Consider the following 24,214-nt stretch of genomic DNA (forward strand, 5'->3'; position numbering starts at 1 on the left):
TACAGCTACCAAAACCACCTACTAATCTGCAAGAGATGATACTGAATAGTCTAAAAACCAAAAGGATATCTGTTCATGGAAAGTACCAACCATTCAGAGTCAAATTCAAACCTCCAGTCACCCACTCCCACGCCTTTTATCACTGTCTAATATTTCTGTCTCGAACGGAATGTGATGTGTGATTTCCTCTATACCATTTCTGCAACTAAGGCTATCACAGACTTGCAAGAGGAACTAATTTTTCTTTTTCTTTTTCCATTTTAAGCCCTCACAAGAAATAAAATCACATAGTTATTCAGCATTCCCATAAGGTATGATTTTTCAGTGTGAGTCAAGTTAAGAACTCAGTATTTAAAAAAAAAAAAAAAAAGATGCTATCCACACAGCTTTGTGAGTGGAGGAGTGTATAGTACTTTCTCTGTGTAGTTTTGATGCCTGTCCTCGCTCTGTTGACCAGGCTAGTCTTGAACTCACAGAGATCCACCTGGCTCTATCTCCCGAGTGCTGGGATTAAAGGTGTGTGCCACCACTACATGGCTTCTTTGGTGTTTTACTAACTATCAAAATTCACTTTCAGATAAAGAGCTATTGTGAAGAGTGCTGTCATGTCCTGTCACAGGCCAGCTAGCAGAGCAATGATAGAGCAGATGTGGTGGGCAGGGACATTACATTCCTTGCACGTAGGAATTTTAAGGGTTGTTAGCTTTCGTGTCCCTTGTTCCTGAGTTTTGTTTTGGTTTGTTTTGCTTCCCAGTAACCTTGAGGCATCTTTCCTTCCTTCTTCAATCAGTTTCTTTTTTTCTAATTTGCAAAGCAATGTCTGTCCAACATACACTATTTCCAAAACAAAGACTGAGGAAAAAGAAGCTATTCTCAACATGCCTAATATTTTCACATTCTTCTGGTACTTTTTGTAATACATTTACAATCATGAAACGATGTCTAATTAGTTTCGCGTCTTGTACTTCCTCTTGATAATTAAGCCCTGAAGGTTTTTCCTACCTTACACTTTTCTCTGTTCTCGCTATTCTCATTGCCACCTCAGACTCCCTCCTGTGTGTGTCCTATCACTTCCAGAATGAACTGTATGACGCAATAGCCGTGACCGTCTTTGTTCATAAGGCAGTATAGCTCAGTTTTATGGAGCCCAACTGCTGGCACCAGCTTGACTGGATCTGAATCTTCACTCTTTCCTTTTCTAGCTTAGCAATCATAGGCAACACCGAGAGAGCTGTACTCTGAGTCCTTGATCCACAGAAGGGAATGGCAGTTCTACCTCCCAGGGCTGACAGGGTGCTCTAAGTGGTCCTACCCAAAATGTCCAGAGAATAGTAAGTGTCATCTAAATGTTGGCTGTTACCGTTGGTTGTTTTTATTTCTTGTCGTTTTATTGGTGTTGTGATACCGTGAGACAGGGGAAGAGTCCAAGGCAAGAAGAATGCATGCTGCCCAACCACATTCCAGAAACCTCTCAGCAGCTTCTATTTCCTCACTCAAGGATGCAAAGCACTTTCTACCACGCCCAGGACAGCACACCTGGCCTTGATTTTTCAAATCTAACTCGGCTGTTTAAGGGGGACAGGGCCTCTCTCTTATTTATTTGAATTCGTGTTTTCTTTATTTTTATAAACAAAGCAAATAATTACATAATATTAACTGTTTTATTTCATGCTTATGAATCTTTTCATAGCAAAATGTTTGGAATTTTATCCAACTTGTTAAGCTTACTTTAATTTCTCCTTTAGCACATGAGCATTTGGAAATTTTTTATATCAGTCCACTCAAGCCAAGACTCTTGTGTGTGCGCGTGTGTGTGTGTGTGTGTGTGTGTGTGTGTGTTTTCTATTATGATCATTCCTTTTTTTTTCCTCAGAGGTAAACAAATGATTAACGATATTCTCTTCACTTTTATGGCCTCATTATTATTTTTACATTTGACTTATTTTTAAATTTACAAATATTAATTTTGTTTACCATGAAAATAGAACCTAAATAAATTTCCACTTCCAAAATAACTATGAATTATTTCTCTGTCTAGTCAAGTAGTTCCCAACTTCTCTTGAAGTCTGCGGATATCTACTTACAGTGTACAAGCTCTCTCAGAGTATCTGGGAAAAATCCAGCACAGGATGCTTGCCCAGGGGCAAATGTGTGCAAGCATGCACATACTCACTTTCTCTCTGTTCTCGCTTTGCTTATCCCTAGTAATTGCTACTAATTGGAATGGGCCACTTTATGTCTGCTTGCTGGGTTATTTGCTGAATGGGCGAATAAACCAAATGCATAAAATACAGATAGATGGGAGTCCTGAGTGATTATTCAACTCATTCCACACCTGAATCATCTTCTACATTTTAAAGTATGACATCTTCAAAAGTTTGTTTTGACAAGTGATGCCCAATAAGCATAGCATGGAGCTTTTAAAAAGATAAAGAAGCCTGGGCTCCACACAGCTGTCAGGGGACAGCCTGGGCCCCTGAATCTTCCACACTCCCTGCTGATTCCAGTGTGCAAACAAATGGAAAGCCACCCATCTAGAGGACTTACCTGTTCACTCAGAAAAGTACATTTCATAAGAGATACATTCATTCAAAGTTAATGTAATATGAAAATATAAAGTTAATACATGTGCAAGTATGTTTGTGTGTACCCATGAATACAAAGAGTAGTTACAAACTCAATTACCCAATGATATAAAATTTTCTCTAGACTAAAGAGGTTCTCTTCCAAAAGTTATTCGACCTGATGGCCTAGAATGAAGGCCAGATGCAAGGTGACCAGTATCTTTGCCCCCTCACCCCCAGGCAAGGGTGCACTTTCAGAATAACCTTTCAGGATTTCAAAATGGTCATGTGCTGAGTTCCTGATTCTGTCCCATCCCCTTTTGGGGCCTCACCATGAGGAAACGGACCATATTCTAGAAAAATAGTCCATCATATACATGGATGTTAAGCCCCTTCAAAACTTCCCAGTGAAGAACCTGTTTTCCAGAGTAGGAAACAGCCAAGCTCATGACAGTGAGTTTCACTGACTCACAGGTCAACACATTACCTCAGTGTCACCCATTCCTTAGCACAACCTAGCACTGACAGATCCTTAACACAGAGTGCCTTGATGGAAGTTGCAATGCCCCATGAAGTTTTTCATTTTCTCCACGTTGAGAACTGGAGATAGGCTAGGCAAGCACTCTAGCACTGAGCTGGGCTATCTGTGATTTTTTTTTTTTTTTAACACACAATCCTTTCTCTATAGTTTCAAATGCGTAAGTGTTTGACTTCATCTACAAAGAGGCGAAACAGCTAGGTGTAACTAGCAAACGTGATCTTTAACACATCCAGAAAATCACTGCCACCTCACAGTGCTTGACCTAAAAATTATCTGCTGCTATTATCTCCACACTTTTCCCAAGTGTGGATCCAGACATACAGACCATGTTCCCTACCCCTCCTCTTCTCCAGGACCCCTATAGTCCTTGCAAAGTGTTTGGCTTCCCCAGGAATTTGCCAGTCCAAGCCTACCCTACCTCATGACATCTCCATCCCTCCCTCCCTGCGCCCCCCCCCCCAACCTCCACTTTCTGCAGAGGTCCCTGGTGTGTGTGTGTGTGTGTGTGTGTGTGTGTGTGTGTGTGTGTGTGTTTGTGTGTGTGTGTGTGTGTGCACATGAATGCATTCATGGGCTTGCTATCCCCAAGGCCTGCATATATCAGCTCTCCCCCTCACCCCCCTCATCCCCCCACCCCCGTCATTAATTGATGTGATAATTGTGATATAACCTGCTGGGACTTCTCACCTCTGGAAGCCCCTTGATTAAACACAAAGATTTTGGAATCAAGAAAACATAATGTGAATCTCCAATCTATTACTAGATGGATGTCCTTTAGGTAAATCCTGAACCTCTCTACCGCCCTCATTTATTAAACCTGATGATGACGCCTATTTTATTGCTTTCCTAGGAGGATTAAGCAACTGTAACACAGCCTAAGAAAGGCTTTGTACACTGTCAGCAGGGGGGTAAGCCCTAAATAAAATCAACTGTTGCTGTATTTCAGCTCTTCACATCTCTCTGCAAAGGAACTATAAACCTGTACTCTAGTTATCCGTGTACACACACACACACACACACACACACACACACACACACACACACACACACACACGGCTCACAATTGATCTTGTTTTCAGGATCTTTGCCCCCTAAGAGTGGGCGGCCCCTTCCCCTTGGCTCCAGGCAGCAGCAAGGAGTGAGGAGGGCCATCAGAACCAGTCCTTACCTTCAGAGAGGTGTCTCAGAGGCAGGGCTGGGCAGTGGTCTGTCCTTCACTTATATCTGAGAAGCAGAACTCACACAGCAGGTGAGAAAGAGTGATCCCTCCCAGTCTACAACTGTGAAGCCAGAAAGAGATGGGGGAGTTGCGGGTGTGCAGTGAGGCTGGGCTAGGAGAGCGTGACTAAAGAGATCAAACGACCTGGATGGCTGTGCGGGGGAAAAAAGACAAAGATGCGGGGGTGGGGAAGAACAGAACAGTGAAAAGAAAAGTTAAGGCTATAGGTGGGCACCGCCCGGGGTGGAAGGCGCTCCAGGCTCCGAGTTGTGAGCTGGGGACTGAAGTCTAGGGCTCTCCCAAAAGTGGGCTGCTCCACTCAGGAGCTCTTGAGGTTTCCAGTCTGGGATGCCCTGCGCTCCCCGCTCCCCGCCCAAGCCTGTGCTGATTTCTCCCCTCACCTCCGCCTCCGCTCACCTACCTGTAAGCTCCCCAGTTCCCGGAGCTAAAGCCCTCGAGGCGATAGACCCTGGCGCCGTGGGAAAGTCCGTGGAGCTTCCTGGTCTCCACCGACTCTCCGCCGCCCCGGACCTCCCGAAGACGCATCGCCACCACCTTCAGCCACCACCTCCAGCTTCCCGGGACCTGCGCAGCTACATCTACTCTCTACCGGTGGTAGAGTCCATAGCCTGGTGGTGACGGAGCACGCCTTCAATCCCAGCACTCGGGAGATAGAGGCAGGTGGATCTCTGTGAGTTCGAGGTCAGCCTGGTCTACAGAGTGAGTTCCAGGATAACCTGAGCTATTACACAGAAAAACCCTGTCTTGTAAAACAAAACAAAACAAAACAAAACAAACAAAAAAGAATCACCTGTGCACCACACCGCACCCTTCTGGCAGAGGGCGCTAAAAACCCAGGACTTCTGCACTGAGGGAGGGCGGTGAGGCCTGGAAAGAAGAGAGGGTGGAGGCCCTTGGAAGAGAGTCCTTAAGACTGCCAGGCTCCCAGAGCCAACAGGGAACCAGTACCAGCCCAGGATGCCCAGCCTCCAGAATGAGTCGGAATTCACAATTGGGACGTAATGGAGAAATTTTTAATTGGTCAAAAGAAAAGTAAAACGAACGGTATTTCTAGATTTTTATAACCTTAGAACTCTTCAAACACACACGAAGAGAATGCTCACAGAGTCAATGACACAATTATTTTTGCCCAATCAAAAAATAATTCAGCATATATAAATAGGAAAAGCATAATTTTGCTGGGATAAACGGAAAACACGTCTTTAACAAACTTTAACACTCCTTCTATGACACACAAATTGGACACAGGAAGGGTCATTATTCCCTCCCTAATCTGATAAAGGATGTTAGCAAGCAGCCGCGTGGAGAAATGTTTTGTTTTCCTGTGACTAGTAACCAGAAAATGATGTCTGCTCTCACCTGCACAAGCACTTTGAAGAAAAATTTTGCAACTATAAGGGTAGGAAAGGGTGAAATGGAAGTACTGGCTTCCACAGAAGCTATTTTCTAGGTGGGTCACCCTTTAAACCTATCAAAACAATTCAATAAAACTACTATCTTGAGTTTAGCAAAATCGTCAGATACAGGTTCACTTCAGAAATATCAGTTATAGGTTTCTATATTAGTGATCGAACTGAAGCAGGAAATCTGGTAAGGGAGCCAATTACAGCAGCGTGAAACAAAGCATTAATCCTTCGAAAGACTCATCCTCTGTACTTGGGCAACTGAAGAGCATGCGAGAGCAATGAAAAAGCTGCACAGATGGAGATGGATACCAAGTGCATGGACTGAAAGTCATTTCTGTCTGGTTATCTACTTTCAACTCATGGTTCCATGTTGTGGGATAATCCTTCCGTACAATACGAAGATGTGTTGCTCTCATTGTTAGTAAAGAAGTAACTGGCCAATAGCTAGGCAGGATTTTCAGGGCAGAGAGAATGCTGGGAAGAAGAGTGGAGTCCTTGAAGATGAACTTGCCTTACTGAGATAAGGTACCGTGTCACGTGGTAGAACAGAATTATGGGTTAATTAAAGTTGTAAGAGATAGTAACAAGCCTAAGCTATTAGCCAAGCATTTATAATTAATAATAAGTCTCAGTGCAGTTATTTGGGAGCTGGCTGGTGGTACAGAGCCCACTGCCTGGACACAGAGAAACATTGCCTACAGTTCAATTGATATAGAACACACTTCAGACTCTATGTTATGGGTTCTATATACAATAATATCCAAACCTTAGGTAGAATTTTCTAAGAAACTAAGAATATGTCTCTAAAATGTATATATGAAAATGCAAATAGTTTAAAATTGTCAGAATAGTCTTGAAAAGGAACAAACAATAGTTTTCTTGGGTCACTTTAGGTGGGTAAGATAGCAGGGATAATGAATCATCTATTCCCAGGTAGGAGACTGGAGAGGATTTTATTTTTAGAGGTCATCATTAAGATAAATCATGGAATACAGTCAACTCACATGTTGTACAATGAGATTTTATAATTACAAATATGAGTATTTACTGAATTGTTTCTGAAGTCCAAGTTCTTCTATTTTCTACTAGCAAAAGAATCTAGTGTGATATTGCATTTCATCTGAGCTAAGAAAACTTTTATTTGAGGACATTAAGGAACTTACTCACAGTCATGGAGCTGGTTATCCAAAGCAGGGATTTCTTCCTGGTCCCACATTCTACTGTGTGAACTAGTTATATACAAAGCATGCCTTTCATGGGTCAGTTTGGGCAAGTCAATAAAAGTAGATAATGCTATGTAAGAACACAGCACTCTACTACAATAGGGCAAGTGGACAACCACAGGATAGATGCAGAGGTAAATTTGAATTCCAGATCATCTTCAGCTAAAACTTCAGCCTTTATAATTGAACTTTAGGGAATGTTTACCTAGCAAGCCAACTTAAGAGTACAGATTAAGAGCACGGGATCCCTAGAAGGAAGGGTTTCTAGATCCTTTACACAGACTTCTGGGTATATGATTTCTCTGCAGCCATTACTCTGAAATATATGTTGGCCATGAGTTCAAAATTGCTCTCCATTTCAAGAGTCTATATATTTTGTTTTCATTCTCATTTTAGTGTGGAATCCCATCACTTAGTGAGTAACCCAACTAAGGCATGGCTCATCTCCACCAGCAAAACTCGAGGTGCCAATAAGACACCTGCCCTGGCTCTGGATCCACTCCTGGGTGTCTATGACCCCAAAGCATGTGTGTTCTCCTGAAGAAGACTTTCCAGAGAACCTTTGACTACAGATTGTCTATTCTGTCCAAATTCCCTACACATATCATAGAAATATCACAAAAAGTAAGTTGTCTCATGGTGACAAACGTATTTGAGTCGTTAGGTAAAAGATGCAATCATGTAACACGGCAGACTTGTTTCTCATAGTGGCCACTTTAGCTGGAGTCTGCAGCACAAGCTAACATGAGACATTCTGAATACCTGTGATGTTAAAGAAGCTCAGTAATGTGCCATAGATTTTCATTATGGTAAGAAATAGGAAAAATGCAAAGTCAGTATTGTACAATCCCAGCTATATAAATCATATATATATATATATATGTATATTAATCATATTTTAAAATACAGCCTTACTTGCCAAAATTAATCTTAAGATGACAGGGTTATAATTGCTTTTTATTATATTTTCTTTCATACCTTCTGTTTTCAAATATACCTTTATTACTTTTATAGTGAGAAAATATTTCTAAAGAGAATAAAAACACATGAAAGACATTTACAACTGAAAAAAAACTTGATTGTAATAGCGATTTGGACAAGGAATTCTAACAAATTTGGCAATATTGACACGACAAAACTGTGTAACTGCCAAAAAAGATAAGAAAGGAATTCTGGTGTGTTGGGAATGTGATTTACTGCTGGTATTCTCCATCTGGGCATGAGAATGCTCTTTGAAATGAATCAAAATTTTATGCAAGAACATCAGCTTGATACTCAGAAAGCAGATTACTGATGAGGATTAAAAAGAAGGAATAAAAAGAGAAATGAAAGAAAAGAAAAGGCACAGGGGATGATGTTGTGCCACAAACAGATGACATGGACAAAGGAAAGCACAGAGAAGGGAGGTATGGTCCCATCCACAAATAGGAAAATGAACTAGCGTAGTCTGTTAGCTGGGACCTGAGGCTGCGACGCTTGACATCCCAAGTCTTCACAGCTCCACTCCGCTGCCTGCTCCTGGGACACACCCAGCTCTGGTTGGTCAGGTCCACAACTCAGAAGTGTTTCAGGTCCAAGCATGTCTTGTCACGCAGAGGAGCCGCACCGGATGCCAACTTGGGGAGTCTGGTTGGCACTGGCATTTGGTACCTCACATGCTTCCAAAATTTGGAGCTTAGAGACTGTTTGTTGGCCACGTGGTCTTCCCTCCATTTGATGGTCCCCTGTATTTTCACAAGGTGCTGGAGCGAATCTTGAAGGTCCCCAACCTGTAGTCGGCTGGCTTTACCCAGAGGCTCCATTTCAATAAGAATCACCTTGGAGTTGTTCTGGATGAGGGCGCTGTGCAGGGCAACCTCCTGTTCGTAAGCAAACTCTTTGCTGTGCATCATGCGAGGGGCCAGGACAAATATCTGTCTTCTGCTGCTCTGGATACTGCTTTCCACTACAGTGGCTGCATCTACAGTCAGGAGACGGATAGAGACCTCCTATCATTCCTTTTGTACATTTAATGTCTGAATCATGAACGTCCTGGATATTTAAAAGTTCTTTTTGTTGTAATCTGTTGGGAGATTCTAAGCTGATGGAGTCATATTCAGAAACCAGAAATGACATTACTGATTTTCACTACAAGAATATCTGTCCAAGGGCCTTCTGTTTAGCCAGATAAACCAATGCTAATATAAAGTCCTTCCGAGCTACCTGGAAAAGTGAAGGTCCCTTAATCTACCATTTCATGGGGGGCTTAGAATTCATTCATTAGAATTTAATTCTTAGTCTCTTATCATCTTAAGCTGGCTATTGGCATGTTGTCAAGATGGTCAACATTTTAATTCATACACCGTAGGGTGCAAACTCAGCAAGCATTGGTCCTCTCAACTGACCAATGCTACAAGAGAAGTCCTGGGTCATTTTACCCCACAATGATCTCTGTTAGGAGAGCTGATTCAATTCATGCTTTAAAAAATAATCCTAAGAAAAGTCGTATCTCCTTTCAAAGTCAACCTTTGTGCCTGAGCCAAGGCCAAGGTGATGGAGGCAGTTAGCTCTGAGTAGACTTAAAAAAAAAAAAAAGTCCCGCCTAGCACTCACTGCAGAGGGTGAAAGTTACATGAAAGTAGTGAAACTGTGAACAACTCAAGATCTTCTTAGAGAGCTGTGGTTACTTCTAATCAGCTGGAATGAGAAAATGTTGTGAAATGGTGACAGATGGATCCTTGTGTTGGTTGGAATTTTTCTGGATGGAAAGAGATGCAGAGTGGATATCAAAGGAGAGTGGAACATACCTAGCAAGAACCTAAGCACAGTGCACCGGACAGCTACTAACTTTCTCTAAGGGAAGAGTGGTGTTCTGTGGGCTTTGCTGTCCCTGGGTTGAGGAAAGATCAGGGTTCATGCACTGAGGGAGGGGAAGAGCAAACCATCCAAAGGACAGTGCTGCCATCCGACAAGAACAATACAAGCTAGATCCTCAGAGAGCATCCAAACTTCTGAGTTTGGTTGATAAGGAAGTGTTAATAGAAATTAGCTGGATGAAGAGGAAAGAAGATATGAAGATCTGGCAACTAGGCATACCACCATAGACAGGTAGAGGTCCTACAAAGCCTTGAACAGATTTGAGACACAGAAAGGGCACTAGTGACCATTGCCCACTATTTTCTATCCATGCAACAGTCTGAGGCAGAGCTGGCAAAGCAGAGAGGACCCCCTAAGAAGATTAAGATTGCCCCCTCATAACTTCAGGTCTCTTATAACAGCTTCAGCATTGATCAGATATTTGAGAAGAAATCAGATTGCTCTGTGCACATGCCTGTTAATCTAGTGTACTTAAGCTCCTCTCCTTTAGTAGACACATTAATTTAAAAAGTTAGTAAATGTGAACTTTACTAGGCAATATGCTTACAATTTTCTGTCCCCATTCTCACTCCAAACCATGGTTGACCTCTGAGGAATCAAAGAAAAGTTGTCAGGGAAAATTAGAAAACTCTTGGCCTACATATATAGAGGGAGGGGATAAACAATCTCTTGAAATGGCTGGTGTTGTGATAAAACAATCAAAAGTATGTGAGATTGGCTAAGAATACTAAGAAACAGAAGCCATTGGTCCGCTGCCCTGAGAATACAAATTTGCAAACTGTTTCATCAGCTTGAGGAAAACCAGCAGGACTTTCTCAGCTCTTTCAAATATCTTCGCTATAGGCTATGGATATCAGAGTCAAAATCTTTTCCTTGATTTTTTTTGTTAGGTCTCCTAGAGAAAACAGAAAGTTTCAGAGATAGCTGTGCCCAACGGTAAAAGACTGTGACCTTCTCCCCACTTCATAACTCTGGAGACTCCAGACCCTTCCTGCCAGAGATCCTCTAGCTAGCCCATGGGACACAGAAATGTAGTTGGAGACCATTATAGGAAATTACAACTGGTCAAAAAAACAGAGAGCAAGCACGTGTGGGGCACCAAGCCACAGTTGGAAGTCTACATCAAGACTCCTTCCCCTAAGGCTCAGGGGATATAAGGGAAGAGGGGGTGGAAAGATTGTAAGAGCCCAAAGACCAGGTCAGCTGCTGTGAGGTATGTCTTCTAGAAATGACAAAGCAGCTTCACCCATGATACCTCAACAATATGGCTGCCTAAACAAGACCTGAAAATGTACAACGTGAATAGATATGCTAGCACAGAAGGGGAAATCTCATGGGGCCCCAACCATAGACAAAAACAAAAACAAAAAACAAACAAACAAAAAGAGAAACCTAAATGACAACTAAGGAATGTTGAGAGTAGAAAAGTTCCTTGGGATGAGCCCTCTGATTGATTATACTATACCAAGTGGTCAACCCTGAAATCATTTACATACAAGTAACATGAAATGGGACGGGACGAGTTATTGTGTGTGTGTGTGTGTGTGTGTGTGTGTGTGTGTGTGTGTGTGTGTGTGTGTGTGTGTATGTATGTATGGGTGCGTGTGCAGCAATAACAAAGAAAAAAAGGCCATGATTTCAAGAAAGAGCAAGGGGGAAGGATTGGAAGGCAGGAGGAAAAGGGGGATGATGTAATGTTTCAATTTTGAAAGTTTCACTGTTATTCTAGTGGAATGCAAAGGAATGAAGCTGGGGCATTGGCAGCTAGTGCACAGGTGAAGGCCCTGACTGATCCCACCATGTTCCATCCACACTGCTGCGAACATCTCACTGTCAGGAGAGGGCTGGGATGAGAAGAGAAATGATGAGCATCTCCCAAGAAACAGTCTAAAAGCTCAGTAAGTAAAGGTGCTTGACATCAAGTCTCAGGACCCGAGTTTGATCCCCAAGACCCACATGGTAGGAGGGAGAACTAGAACTGGCCCTTTGCAAGTTGACCTCTGGCTGTCATACACATGTGTGGCACACACAAAATTAATGTAATTAATAAATATCTCTTGTCTTAGCCAAACATGGTAGTTCATAAGTCATAACACATGTCATGTGTTTGAAGCCAGCCTGTGCTACATGGTGAGTTCTAGGCCAGCCAGGGGAACCAGGAAAGACCTTGTCTCAAAATATTTCATCAATCAATGAAAGTCCTTCACCAATCACCAAGGAGGCCAAGTCTCTTTACATGAATTCTTTTTGTTCATGTATTTGCTTATTACAAACTAAATAGTCTAAGCTAAATTCCCTATTACAACTTACACATTATGAAAATGAGAATTACCTCTCTCGTTACTATGAAATGATCTTCAAAACAGAATGCTAAGTTTAAAAATGCAGCGTAGGAAATGATGCATATAGTTCACCTGATAAATTAAAATGTTAATGCAAACATATAACTCTCACTACATACATCATATAGTTTTTTATACTTAAAATTTTTAAACTGTTGTGTAATATGTCAAATGCCATAACAACATTTTTTAACAAAGTATGTTTCTGTGGCTCTCTCTCTTTTCCTTGTCTCTCCCACCCCTTTGTGTTCTCACACCCCTTATAGCTGTCCCAGGTTCTTCTCCTCTTTTCCATTCCATGTGCCCTTTTCCCCACCCGCATCCTTCCTCACTACCTAACATTACCCTCTCTTGGTCTCCTTTCCAGAATTTTATTTTCAGTGAGTTTCAATCCTTGACCTGCGGTGGCAGCTTTACCTTGTCCGGGCAGCAGGTCTCTCCCATAAATGCATAACTTGTAGCCACATTTATTTTCAAGAACGTCAGGCAGAGTGTGATGAACAAAGTACTCCACAGAGCTGGTTCCTGCTGAGCCGCCCCTGAAGACCCGTGGGTAAATGACGTAAGCATCATAAAGCTTGCCATCTGAGAATGAAACCAAGAAGTACCACTTCGTTACTAGCTCTAAAAGCTCTCATCTGGCTATTGAGAGACAGTTCTCACCAAGTTCTATGGCTGTTACTGAATATGCTTCATTCTCCCAAATACTCTTAAAATCAAGAGACACCAACAATCCACAGTTATAAAATGTGACCAGGAAATAATAGACCTGGGCCAAAGGTTTGTTTGTCTGGTTGATTGGTTGGTTGGTTGGTTGGATGGATGGATGGATGGATGGATGGATGGATGGATGGGTGGGTGGATGGTTTTCAAAATCTTAGTTTGAATGATAGAGAACAGAGAGACTGTTCAGGATACTTCAAGATTGTTTTTAAGCTATAAGTATTTATCGTCATGGATGGCACCTCCTGTGCCTGTTACATTTTCCCCACACAGCATTTCCCACTTAAGCACATGGCCCAAGTTCAAAGGCCTCCAGTGGATACCCGAAGCCATGGATAGTACTAAGCCCTCTATTCCACATTGTCTCCTACACACACATACCTAAGACTAATTTATAAACTTGGCACAGTAAGAGTTTAACAGCCATAACTAGTAACCAAAATGGAACAATGGACTACAACAAAATTGGCAGAATCACTGGTCTAGCACTTTATGGCCCTTATCTCAAAGGAAAACAACTGAAGCACTGTGGTACTTCAATAGTAAACCTGTCAACTAATATAGTCACTGACTAGTGGGTGGGTAACTGAAACCCCAGAAATCAAAATCAAGGACATACGGAAACGACAATACTTCATCAGAAGAAGTTCATATGCTCATGCTAATATTGACAAGGAAGTAAAATTTCAAAAGGGGCCTGAATTTCCCACAAATCAAACAACCACCAGCTAATTGATTGCTTCATCACAAATACCTAATGTATTAACGTTCAAATGAAGGCAAATGTTTCCGTTTCACCAGAACTCTTTTTGCATGTATAAAGTTTGTGCAACTGTGTATGCATGGAATTCATGGGAAAATCAGCATGTGCTCTGTGCTCATCTATAACTTGCTCAAATCTGAAAAGCAGGGATGATTTTATTGTTGTCCTTTCATAAAGTTTTCTCAATACATATTTCCCAAAACATTGAAACCTATCTGGGTCTCGGCAGAGTCTGTTATCAGGAACTCACTAAGAATAGTAATTCTACCAAGGAGAATATTTAGGATGAATGTCAAGAATATTTGAGATGACTATCAAGAGTACAAGGAGTGACAGGAGAAACATGGAAAATGACCTGTGTAGACACCAAGATCTTGCTGATGAGGTTACAAAGAAAACGGAAATTGGGTTAAGCAGCATAACATCAATAGACAAATAACAGTCACTGCGGGACTTTCTCTTGTAAAGAGAATCTTGAACTTGATACTCACCATTTTGAGTTTTGTAAGGTGTTGCTATGTCCCTCCAGAACAGAGCAATCTCAATCCAGAACACTTTTAAGACTATCACCAAGACATTGACAAGCATTAGCAATACACTACATCCCGCAACTATGTAGTAGGTGCTTTGATGATCAGCTATCAAGAGATGGGGAGATGAGAAAAACTATCATTAGTATTAGTAAAATAAGATAGAATGGATGGATGCATGAATGTTGATATCCCTTGAAATCACGAGACATTCTCACCCAATAAACCAACATGGAGTTTTCATGAATACTTTCAAAATCAACAAATCAATTTTTTTAGCCTATACTCTGTGAAAATCTTGAGGCTCGGTACCACAGTGTAAGGGAGACATACAGACACTTGTGAACCCAAGTAAGATAGGAGATAAAAAGGGATTTCAGCTGACAGAGACATTTTGAAGCGAGCTTGCTCTATGCTAGTATAAGTAAAGAAGGCTTCCTGAAGAATGAGATCACTAAAGGATGGAGAGGATTCAGAAAGATCTAGAAAAGGCAAACCCCTCTAGACTAGAGAGGATGCGGAGGACATATGCAGAGATGGGAGTGTGTGTTCTGAGAACTATAGCAATTCAGTTTGGGGAATTAGTGAAAGATGTGGTCAGGCCTGTGTTTGATCAGAAACTCTTGCTATGAAATTTGTCATAATATGAAGGAATGGAGGGTTGAAGATGAAAATTCTTTTTACCAAGATTAAACTGATAGTAGTGGAAGGCTTGTTCTTATGGGAAGAGATGGTACATTGAATGAATACAATAGAGTGAGTACCTGAGGGGAAGATGAATATCTGAACTCATGAAATGAGAAGGGAACTGGCAAGGTCAGTATTCATTGGCAATGCTAAGGAGCGTGAGTCAGCAGGTCGGGGGCTTATTGCATCTAGATGGTGGGGGATATAGAGAAGAGGGCTGCTAGGCCGGGCAGTGGTGGCGCACACCTTTAATCCCAGCCCTTGGGAGGCAGAGCCAGGAGGATCTCTGTGAGTTCGAGGCCAGCCTGGTCTACAGAGCGAGATCCAGGACAGGCACCAAAACTACACAGAGAAACCCTGTCTCGAAAAAACAAAAAAGAAAAAAAAAAGAAAAGAAAAGAGGGCTGCAGGTCACTGAGTATCAATAATGGAGAAGTCAGATGGCTGGGTTCTATCATGCTGGGGCCTTCCCCTGTTGAGAACTTCCTTCAGCTATCTCTGAGCTTGGTCCCACATTTCTTGTTTCACAAAACACACAAGCAACATGGCTTCCAAGTTCAGGAACTTGTAAGACACATGTACAAGTTACCATTCATGGTACTCTTGGCAGTTTTAACTTTATGATCCTCATAGACTTATTAGAAGTGGTGCTACTTACACCTGATTAGGAAAATAATCTCCAGTTTGACCTAGTAAGTGGTTCTTTTTTTTAATCTTATTTGTAAGTCCCCACGCAGAGGCTCCAAGATCTGACATGAACGTCTTTACTAATAGCTACCACTTCCTCTACCACCTCTGCTAGTTCATCATCTGTGTGTATCCAGGACAATGAACTCAAGACACCAAAGTCTGGTGATCCAAAGATGAGGAGAGAGCTCAAAACAGGCCAGAGGTTGCTGTATTTATTTCTCTAGACTTAAGTAAGAACTTCCCAAGGAGCTCATTTGGAAGAACTGTCTAAAAGTCCAGCTGGATAGGTGCTAAGAAAGGGTGGAAAGTCTACATCTTCACGGGGACTATTGTTGGTAAAGTATCTATGTGGATACCTGAACATATTCAACAAGAGGCAAGCCTTTAATTCAAGATGTCCCTGAAAGTTGATGTTCAACATCTGTCTAAGTGCTTCTGAATTTGTAACGTCATCATCAATTTTCTCGTCAATGACTAGACACAAGTGCTTCTTGTCAGTGTTTATAAACAGGAAAATGTCATCTGTGTTGAGTCCTGGGTCAAGGATACTTGGCAATCCCTTAGGGTCACTCTACCCTCGCTTCCTCACTTAGTGAGTGAAGTTAACAGATAGTACAGGTGTGGTGCCGAGAAGATAAACGATAACTTCAAGGGAAAGAAATTAGATCCGGCCTGAACACAGGAAACACTGAATATGTGCATGTACTGTTGTTATCACAGACCCTAAATTTGCACCGAACAGTGTTTAGGAATATGCAGAGGGAGGCTTTTTAAGCTTTTGTTATTCAAATTTAAGAAATACCAGAATTTCAGAAACAAAGGAATCCAATATGATAATTTAACAACAATAAAGACAATTTTTATTTAATATGCTGAGTTGTCGAAACAGTATAAACACGTTGATTTGAATGTTAACAGGTGAATTAAAAATAAACTAAAGAGTACAAAATCACACACAAACAAAACAAATATAAAACTCCAGATAGTACAAATATAATTCCAATAGAAACGTAACTAGAAAAGATTCAGAAATCTAGACAAAAAATACTGTTAGCAGAGGAGAGCAATAAGGACCTAAGGTCTTGCTGGGTGAGGACAGGGATGTGGTTTCCCTTTCCCTGTGGAATTCACTGTTCCCACAACCACCCTATAACACAGTGCTATGGTCCATGGTCATCCTGAGCAGCACCATTATCGAGGCAGATGCGTGACGTCTTGCTGAACACGACAGCACTAAGAGTTACCTATGAGTCTGGTCATCACAACTCTGGTTACCTACGAATCACAACTCTTTTTTTTTTTTTTAATTTACAAGTCAGAGGCTAAAATCAAAACCAAAACAAGAAAAATTCTGATTGAGTACAGTGACACATATCTTTAATCCCAGCACTTGGGAGGCAAAGGCAGGTAGAACTCTATGAGTCCAAGGCCAGATTGGTCTACATAGGAAAACCAACAAAAATCCCAAGTACCCCATCAGGCAGAGACACAACATGACTATATCAAATTGGTACCCCCACCCTATCTTTTTAATCAATGTATTCATCCAAACAAATGCTCCACATATTGCTATGAGCTTAGAGCCAATATCTCTCTCCCTCCCCTACCCTCTTGATTTTTTTTTTTTTACCTTAGTTGTATTACCATTAAGGGAGTGGTAAGTATCATAAAAGAGAGTGATAAGGGTAAAAATGTTTTCTGTCCACTCTTAAGGAATCAAACTGGTCATCTACCCATCAGGATGACTGTAGGTGTAAACTCAAAGACCAAGCAAAGAAATTGATAAGTGCTCTGGATGAAAAGTTTATAAGTTGTTTTCTGTGACAAGATTACACAAAGAAACACAACAGATTTATTCCTTTGAACCCAAGAGAAGCACCAGTGTCCCTTGTAGACTGTGTAAAGGATGACTGAGGAAGCCACTAACAGGTGAAAAGGAGCCTAGAGAGAAGGGGAGGAAAGAGGAGGGAGAACATGCAAAGAACGGGGAGGAGAGGAAAGAGGACTATGGGGAGAAAAAGGAGGAGGGGGAATACAGTGGCCCAGAGTCCTCCTGGGAGACAGAAACATCCTGGAAAGACCAGATTTAAAGAGCATCCTCAACAAGAGAAGCACATCTCATGAGACTAGCCAACTAGTCCTGGATTCCAGGACCAAACTGCAACACACAGTCCTCTGAGAACCGCAGTTTACAGTTGATTCAGGCAATTTAGTCCAGCTAAGTGTGAGCAACATTCCTTACTTGTCGGTTTTCTTCTCAGTCTCACAGTGTGCCTTATGATGCCATGATGGTTCAGGGCCATACAGTCATATTTCAGGGACAAATCCTTGTCTGTCACATCAGTTATTCTTAACACTGAGGTTAAACAATCCATGTCATTGCTGGAACTGAGAAGGCAGTGTGTTACTGATAATGTTTTCCTGGCAAGTGCCAGCCATGAGGAGGGAGCGGGGGATTTTCAATTCCAATATAGAATTATCTGGGCATGGTGATACAAGCTCTAACCCCATCTTTCAAGAAGCAGAAGGATCTCTGTGAGTTTGAGGCTAGCCTGGTCTAAACAGTAAGCTGCAGGCTAGCCAGAACTACATAGTAAAATCCTGTCTCAATAGATAAATAGATGGATGAATAGATAGATAGATAGATAGATAGATAGATAGATAGATAGATAGATAGATAGATAGATAGATGGATGGATGGATGGATGATGGATGGATGGATGGATGGATGGATGGATGGATGAGAGGATGGGTGGATGGATGGATGGATGGATGGATGGATGGATGAGAGGATGGATGGATGGATGGATGGATGGATGGATGGATGGATGTATGGATGGGTAGGTGGGTGGATGGATGGATGGATGGATAGATAGATAGATAGATAGATAGATAGATAGATAGATAGACAGATTAAATACCTTTGATTTTGTTCTTTCTCCTCTTGAATTCTTTCTTCGCCAAAATTTTCAACATTCCTTTTATTAATCTGCCACAGGACATCAGTCAAGAACTGAGAGCCTTTACCGAAGCAAGCTGAGCAGGTGATGTTCACTGTTTTTCCTAGATGTGAGGTGAAGAGATTCACGAGGAAAATGAAATTCTGCAAGTGGCATCAGTTTCACCGAATGTAGTAACCTTCTGCAGTTCTGCTCACTTCCCTTCCTCAACTCCTTCCGGTGCCTCCTTTCCTCCTTTGCTCTCTACCCACCCCTGCCCCCCCCCCTAGCATCTCCATTTTTCTCATAGTCCCACCACCCTCTCACCTCAGGGAACACTAAGCTTGTTGTGCCTTCACAGCCTCACATCATCATGAAAGAGTTGCTGATAGTTGAAATGTGAGTTTCTTTTTTTCCACTGGTCCCTTCCATGTCTTTCTCTTCCTATAGAATTCCCCTGGTCTCTCCATGAGCTGCCGTTGGAGATAAAACTGCTCTACCCAGCCCAACTATTATCCTGGATGTAAACATTCACAAAGAGTACTCTCCAGTGTTCCATCCCAAGCCCTTCAACTCAAGATGTTCTTTCGGAAGTGAAAACATCAGAGCTGATTTTGGTCACAGTTACACATTCAGCCCTCCCTCCCTGAACTACAGGTTCCCACCAGGAGCTTGTCTAAAATGATGCACATAATTGACATGAGGACCTAAAAGTCTCTGGAACAGCAAAACTAAGGAGAAAGGACTAGAGGCTACCACACTATAGATGGAAATGGTAGTAGCCAAGACTTGAGCTGAGGATACAGAGTCAAATGTTGTTCTTTGGCCAGGAAGAGGGTGGCAGGAAGGATTACAAACAGGAGGTTTTATATGATCTTACTCTCCAGAAATGAGGAATACCAGTGTGGGCATAGTAAGGAAGAATGCAGAAACCATCACTCATCAGAGAGTGATACACTGAGGCCAGGAGTGTGGTATTTATAGTTAGAGGTTACAGATGTGTGATGAGAGAGGCATGACTCATTATGGTGTTTCAGGCACCAAGTGGCTGTCATTGTATCCAGCTTCAAACGGAACCAACCAGAGAAGAGACATAGAGACTTAGATATCTGTATTCTTTTGCTATCACTCATCTACAACCTATGGGGTGCCTTTGAGCATCTTTGAACCTAAGTTACACAAAAGTAAGTGAGGACATCTGCCTGTTGGGTAGACGTGACCATAACAAGAGATGTTTAAGCATGAGCCATGAACTCCAAGACTCAATACAAATGCAGTGTTGCATTTTGCTATGACGGGGACAGGTGTTTCCATACTGCCACCTCACATGACCCCCAGGTTCCCTTCTGCTAATTACATGACCCTTCTTCCATAGGAAACCAGACCCCAAGTCATAAGTAAATATTTTCCAGGCTAACAGGGAGTTGTTTAAAATTTCTTACCCATTTCCACTTCTATTGTTTTGTTGTGTGGAGGAGCAGTAATTACTGGAAACACAGAAAAGCCTTTGTCTTAAAATTAAAAACAGAAATAGAATATAAGTATTATTAATACATTGATTGGTCATCAATATAAAGCTAGCCTTTTTCATATTTCTATTTCGTTTCACGGCATTGTGTCAACTGTTTTGAAAATAACCTTTGGCAATGCACGCGCACACGCAAATCAAACAAATAATTTAAGCAACACTTTTTCTGATTGCTATGATCTTTTTTGATGTCTTCTATATCATGAAGACAAATACTGGTCTAACCCACTGATTGTGTGACTTAACAATTATGTGTAAACCATGATTCTGTAGAATAGGCATGAACGTACTGAGAAGAGGAAGCCAATGGACTCGTGGAAGGGACACATTCATGAGCCCACAGGTCTGCTGCTCACCACCCTCCACCAGTGTTCATCCTCAGGAGGTCTCCTTCCTATGACCACTGAGGCTGAGACAGAGGGAAGCAGGAGGTCTCTTGGAGCATGGATGAATCCTTCATCCCTGGGTGCTCATTTATTTCTGGGTGCTGAGATTAAGAAACATTGCAGGAGTAGACATTAAACAATGAGAGACAAACACAACTGTGGTCTGATGACCCTTCTGCTCCTGCAATGGAGTATTGAAAAGGCTCTAAACAAAAGGTTTTCTTCAGTGTTGCTTAGTCCTTTTCCTGTTCATTACCACTTGGATGGTGAGACCCTCATCTCCTCTGCAAAGGAAACTGTGCCTAAAAGACCTCAATTCTGGAAATTCCCTCAGGTGTGATTAGGAAATCCTCCCCTCAAGTGGCTTCTATACTACTGACAATATATTTGGGAACAGTTCTTTTGTAAACAAATGGCCTGTTTCAAAGATGCTGATGATATCAAAAGCATCGTAAACCATGACTGAAATCCACTCAGCACCGTGTATAAAGGTCACTGTGCCTGTTACACTCAGGCCTCTGTCTGTGGCTTCTACACCCGTGAACACAACCAGCTATACATAGACATTAGTCACTTCTTTGCTAAATGTTGTGCAAACCTTCCCCTTGTCATTAGTCCCTCCCAGGCAGTACACCTGTTTATGCAGCATTACACGAGTTATTGCCAGCAATCTAGAGATGAGGTAGAGCTGAGGAGATGAGTAACTTCTGAGAAAATGTGTAAAACTGGAGCATCCAGTATTTAGTTACATCCACATTCTGGAAATCAGTCCCAAAAAAAAGAAAATTTAGACTGGGTTGCCCTTGAAAATCAATCTCAAAAAAAAAAAAAATAGCTATCCATGGCTTTGGTTCAATAATATCATATCTTTCTCTGGAGTTCTCAAATCTTTTGTGCAGCAGCAACTTCCTGTCACAGTAGAGTATGTGGACGGGAAACAGAAAGGAGTGGAATATGGATAGTGGATAGGAAAGGCAACGGGAAGGAAGTACTCAGTTCTTCCTTCTTGTTTTTGTTTGAATCTTGAACCTGGTTGAAGCCAGGAGCTTACCTTCCACTGTGAATGATCTGGTTGCAGTCACAACGTAAGTGGTTCCATTCTCAGTGTGTGTGAATTTACACGTGTAATCTCCTTCATCATCTTGCCTCACGTTGTTAATAAACAAGTATGCTCCATGCGCCCTGTACCTCGGCCCTTGCAGAGCTCTGCAGTTCTGAAGCAATGACAAGAAAAACAATCCATTCCTCTTCCCCTGACCTTTTCACTTTCAACTACATCGATTGTGCAAATTCTATGTCTTCTCCCCAAATTTCAAACTTTTACCTTAAACCATTGAACAGGTGCTGTCCTGGTATAGAGTCTAATCGTTGGACAAGTTATCTTGGAATTTTTTTCTGATCCAGCTACTGTTGAGTACATCAAATAATCGGGAATATTGCAGCCTGGTGGCTGTCTATGTATGGTGACATTCATGTATCCAGTCGTATTCAAGTTGGGACTATTGAAAGAAGGCAAGCATTTAGAAAGGGATCCTTACTACCGTGAGATAGTTTCATCCAACCCTATCCCTTGCACAGTCTTGCTCGGGCCAAAAATGATGTATATGGTTCTTCTCTTACTGAAAAATAATCATTAAAATCTCAAGCCTTCAAAGATTGCTTTTGTTACCCTTGAGATGAAGCAAAGCTCTGGAAACAGCTTCACCAGGTCCTCATGCATCACACCTACTGTAATGCTAGGATCCTAACTCAAATATATGTTAGTGTTCTTGAGCCACATGCAGAGTTAAGCATGCTTCATGGATTTCATCATGTTATTCTCATAGCAATGTTTTGGGGATCATACTGATACAACTGTATGAATTTTAGAGATGAGACCCTGAGAGACAGAGAAGTCACATGGTAGCACCACACACCAAACTGGGAGAAGGGTATGAATTGGAAACTAGTCTCCAAACCTAGGCATCAGACTATACCTAGGCTATTTTGACACCGTGTGAGTACCAAAGATGGTGTGAAATCTAAGCATGGGGCAATTACAGTTCAGACTGAAGGATTTACTTAGACCCTGGGTCTCTGCAGTCTACCTCTTTTTGTCTTGAGCTCTGGCATCTACACCTTTTCACCCAACACAGATCTTTGTGATGCCAAATGTCCGGGCTTCCATTTGTTATGCTGGTTTATTCTTACTCCCAGACAACAGTTAGCGATTACTCCTTGTTCTTGGGTCACTAGAAAAGCCAGGCATTTTTCTAATTAGGATATATATATATATATATATGCCCTGGCTGTGGTATATCCAATAGCTCATCTCCTTTCAAGCTGCTGGCCTTCTCTGGTGTACTTTCTTGTTCAAATCACTTTATAAATTTAACCATTCCACTGAGGGGCAGAGCAGAGAGAAAGCAAGGACAGCTGGGCTGTCAATCATTAATGAAAAGGGAGCAGGCACAAAGCTGATAATGGTTTCCTGCACAATACCTTCTGAAAATGCAAGCATAAATCCCAGAGTCCTCCACTCTGGCTGGTAGGAACTTCAGACGATCTCTTGAGACAAAGATTCGATTTCTTTTTTGAGTAGGAATACTTTCATTTGTATTTAAGTAATACCATTCCACGGGATAAAGGGAGCCGCTGCTTACGGGGCATCTCACAATTAAAGCCTCATTTTCCAGACCCCAGAATGGTTTACCTACAGATAAAGTATGAACATGATCCTGAAATGACCGTGTGAAAAGACCACAGTTCCTTTATCCAACTTAATGTTTCCATTCACGATTAGATTATTAAATAGATCATCTGTTGTGATGCTTTGAGAAATAATAAGTCAACAATTAAAAGCCTTTACTAAATGTGCTACATGGTACAATAAACTAAGGAATCAATTTCAGGTTATGTTCCCTTTTGTTCCAAGAAGAAAGCACCTATATGCACCCGAACACATTGTAAGTCAATAAATGCCCATAAAGCTTCCCACAGGCAGGTACTGTGTTAAATCTTGATTTATGTAACTCAAATATTACGACCCACTCACCATAGGGAATTCCTTCTGAGAGATTTATGATAAAGACTGAATGAAGAGGAAATCACTTTGGAGCACACAATTCAGCCCCAAATGACCTAAAGCAAGCAACTGAAATGCAGCAAATGCGCCCAGAATTACTTAAGTTCAAAAACGTACAACTTCTCTGTGAATCAGTACTTACTGCTCTTTGTTACTGTGAAATACATGGGAACTGTCAGAATCGCCAAAGCCCAAAGCCCCATTCTCCGTTTCTCAATCGCGGGCTGGTGACTGATTGCGGAGGTCCCTCGGATGGGTCAGTGACACAGAATGGAAATGCTGTCTTCACGACGTGTTTGGTGAGGACTGTCTGACTTAGGGTCCAGAAGAGAAGTCAGCGTAGCTACTGAAAAGAAATCATATACAGCCACAGTAAAATATTTATCTTGCCCTGTTTTTTACTTACTTAAGACCATAAAGGAGAATCAATTAACAGATATTTGTTAAGTTCACTTATGCATACGAGTAGGTTTCAGGTATATGGTGTTACATTCATTCCTACTGAACTTGGAACAAGAGAGGGGCTCTCATGATGACTAGATTATTTCACAATTGTATCTTACCAGTCTCTTGAGCATTCCCAGAAAGAAGCTAAATTAAGAGGAAAGAAAACAAATTTTTACATTTGAAAAAAATCAGAACCATAAGATTGAGTAGATGCTAGAAAACACAGTGTTATGCAAAACCACAGGCATGTAGCAGGCTGGAGGCAACATACACACGTCTGTTGTT

General features: G+C 41.6%; 1 protein-coding gene across 1 annotated transcript; it reads right to left on the reverse strand.

Annotated features, from left to right (window-relative positions):
- Nucleotides 1-7,932: 7,932 nt before the first annotated feature.
- Il1rl1 (interleukin 1 receptor like 1) lies at nucleotides 7,933-23,739 on the reverse strand. The gene is made up of 10 exons (XM_059282201.1): nucleotides 23,625-23,739; nucleotides 22,900-23,110; nucleotides 21,743-21,917; nucleotides 21,470-21,632; nucleotides 19,947-20,015; nucleotides 18,487-18,628; nucleotides 17,808-17,953; nucleotides 14,150-14,296; nucleotides 12,590-12,757; nucleotides 7,933-8,934 (listed from the first exon to the last, which is right to left on the reverse strand). The coding sequence occupies exons 1-10, from the start codon at nucleotides 23,683-23,685 to the stop codon at nucleotides 8,531-8,533; spliced, it is 1,686 nt and encodes a 561-aa protein (XP_059138184.1). The 5' UTR covers nucleotides 23,686-23,739; the 3' UTR covers nucleotides 7,933-8,530.
- Between the last annotated feature and the right edge of the window lie 475 nt (nucleotides 23,740-24,214).

This window comes from Peromyscus eremicus, chromosome 16_21, assembly GCF_949786415.1.
Source record: "Peromyscus eremicus chromosome 16_21, PerEre_H2_v1, whole genome shotgun sequence".
In the NCBI taxonomy this organism is placed as follows: Eukaryota; Metazoa; Chordata; class Mammalia; order Rodentia; family Cricetidae; genus Peromyscus; species Peromyscus eremicus.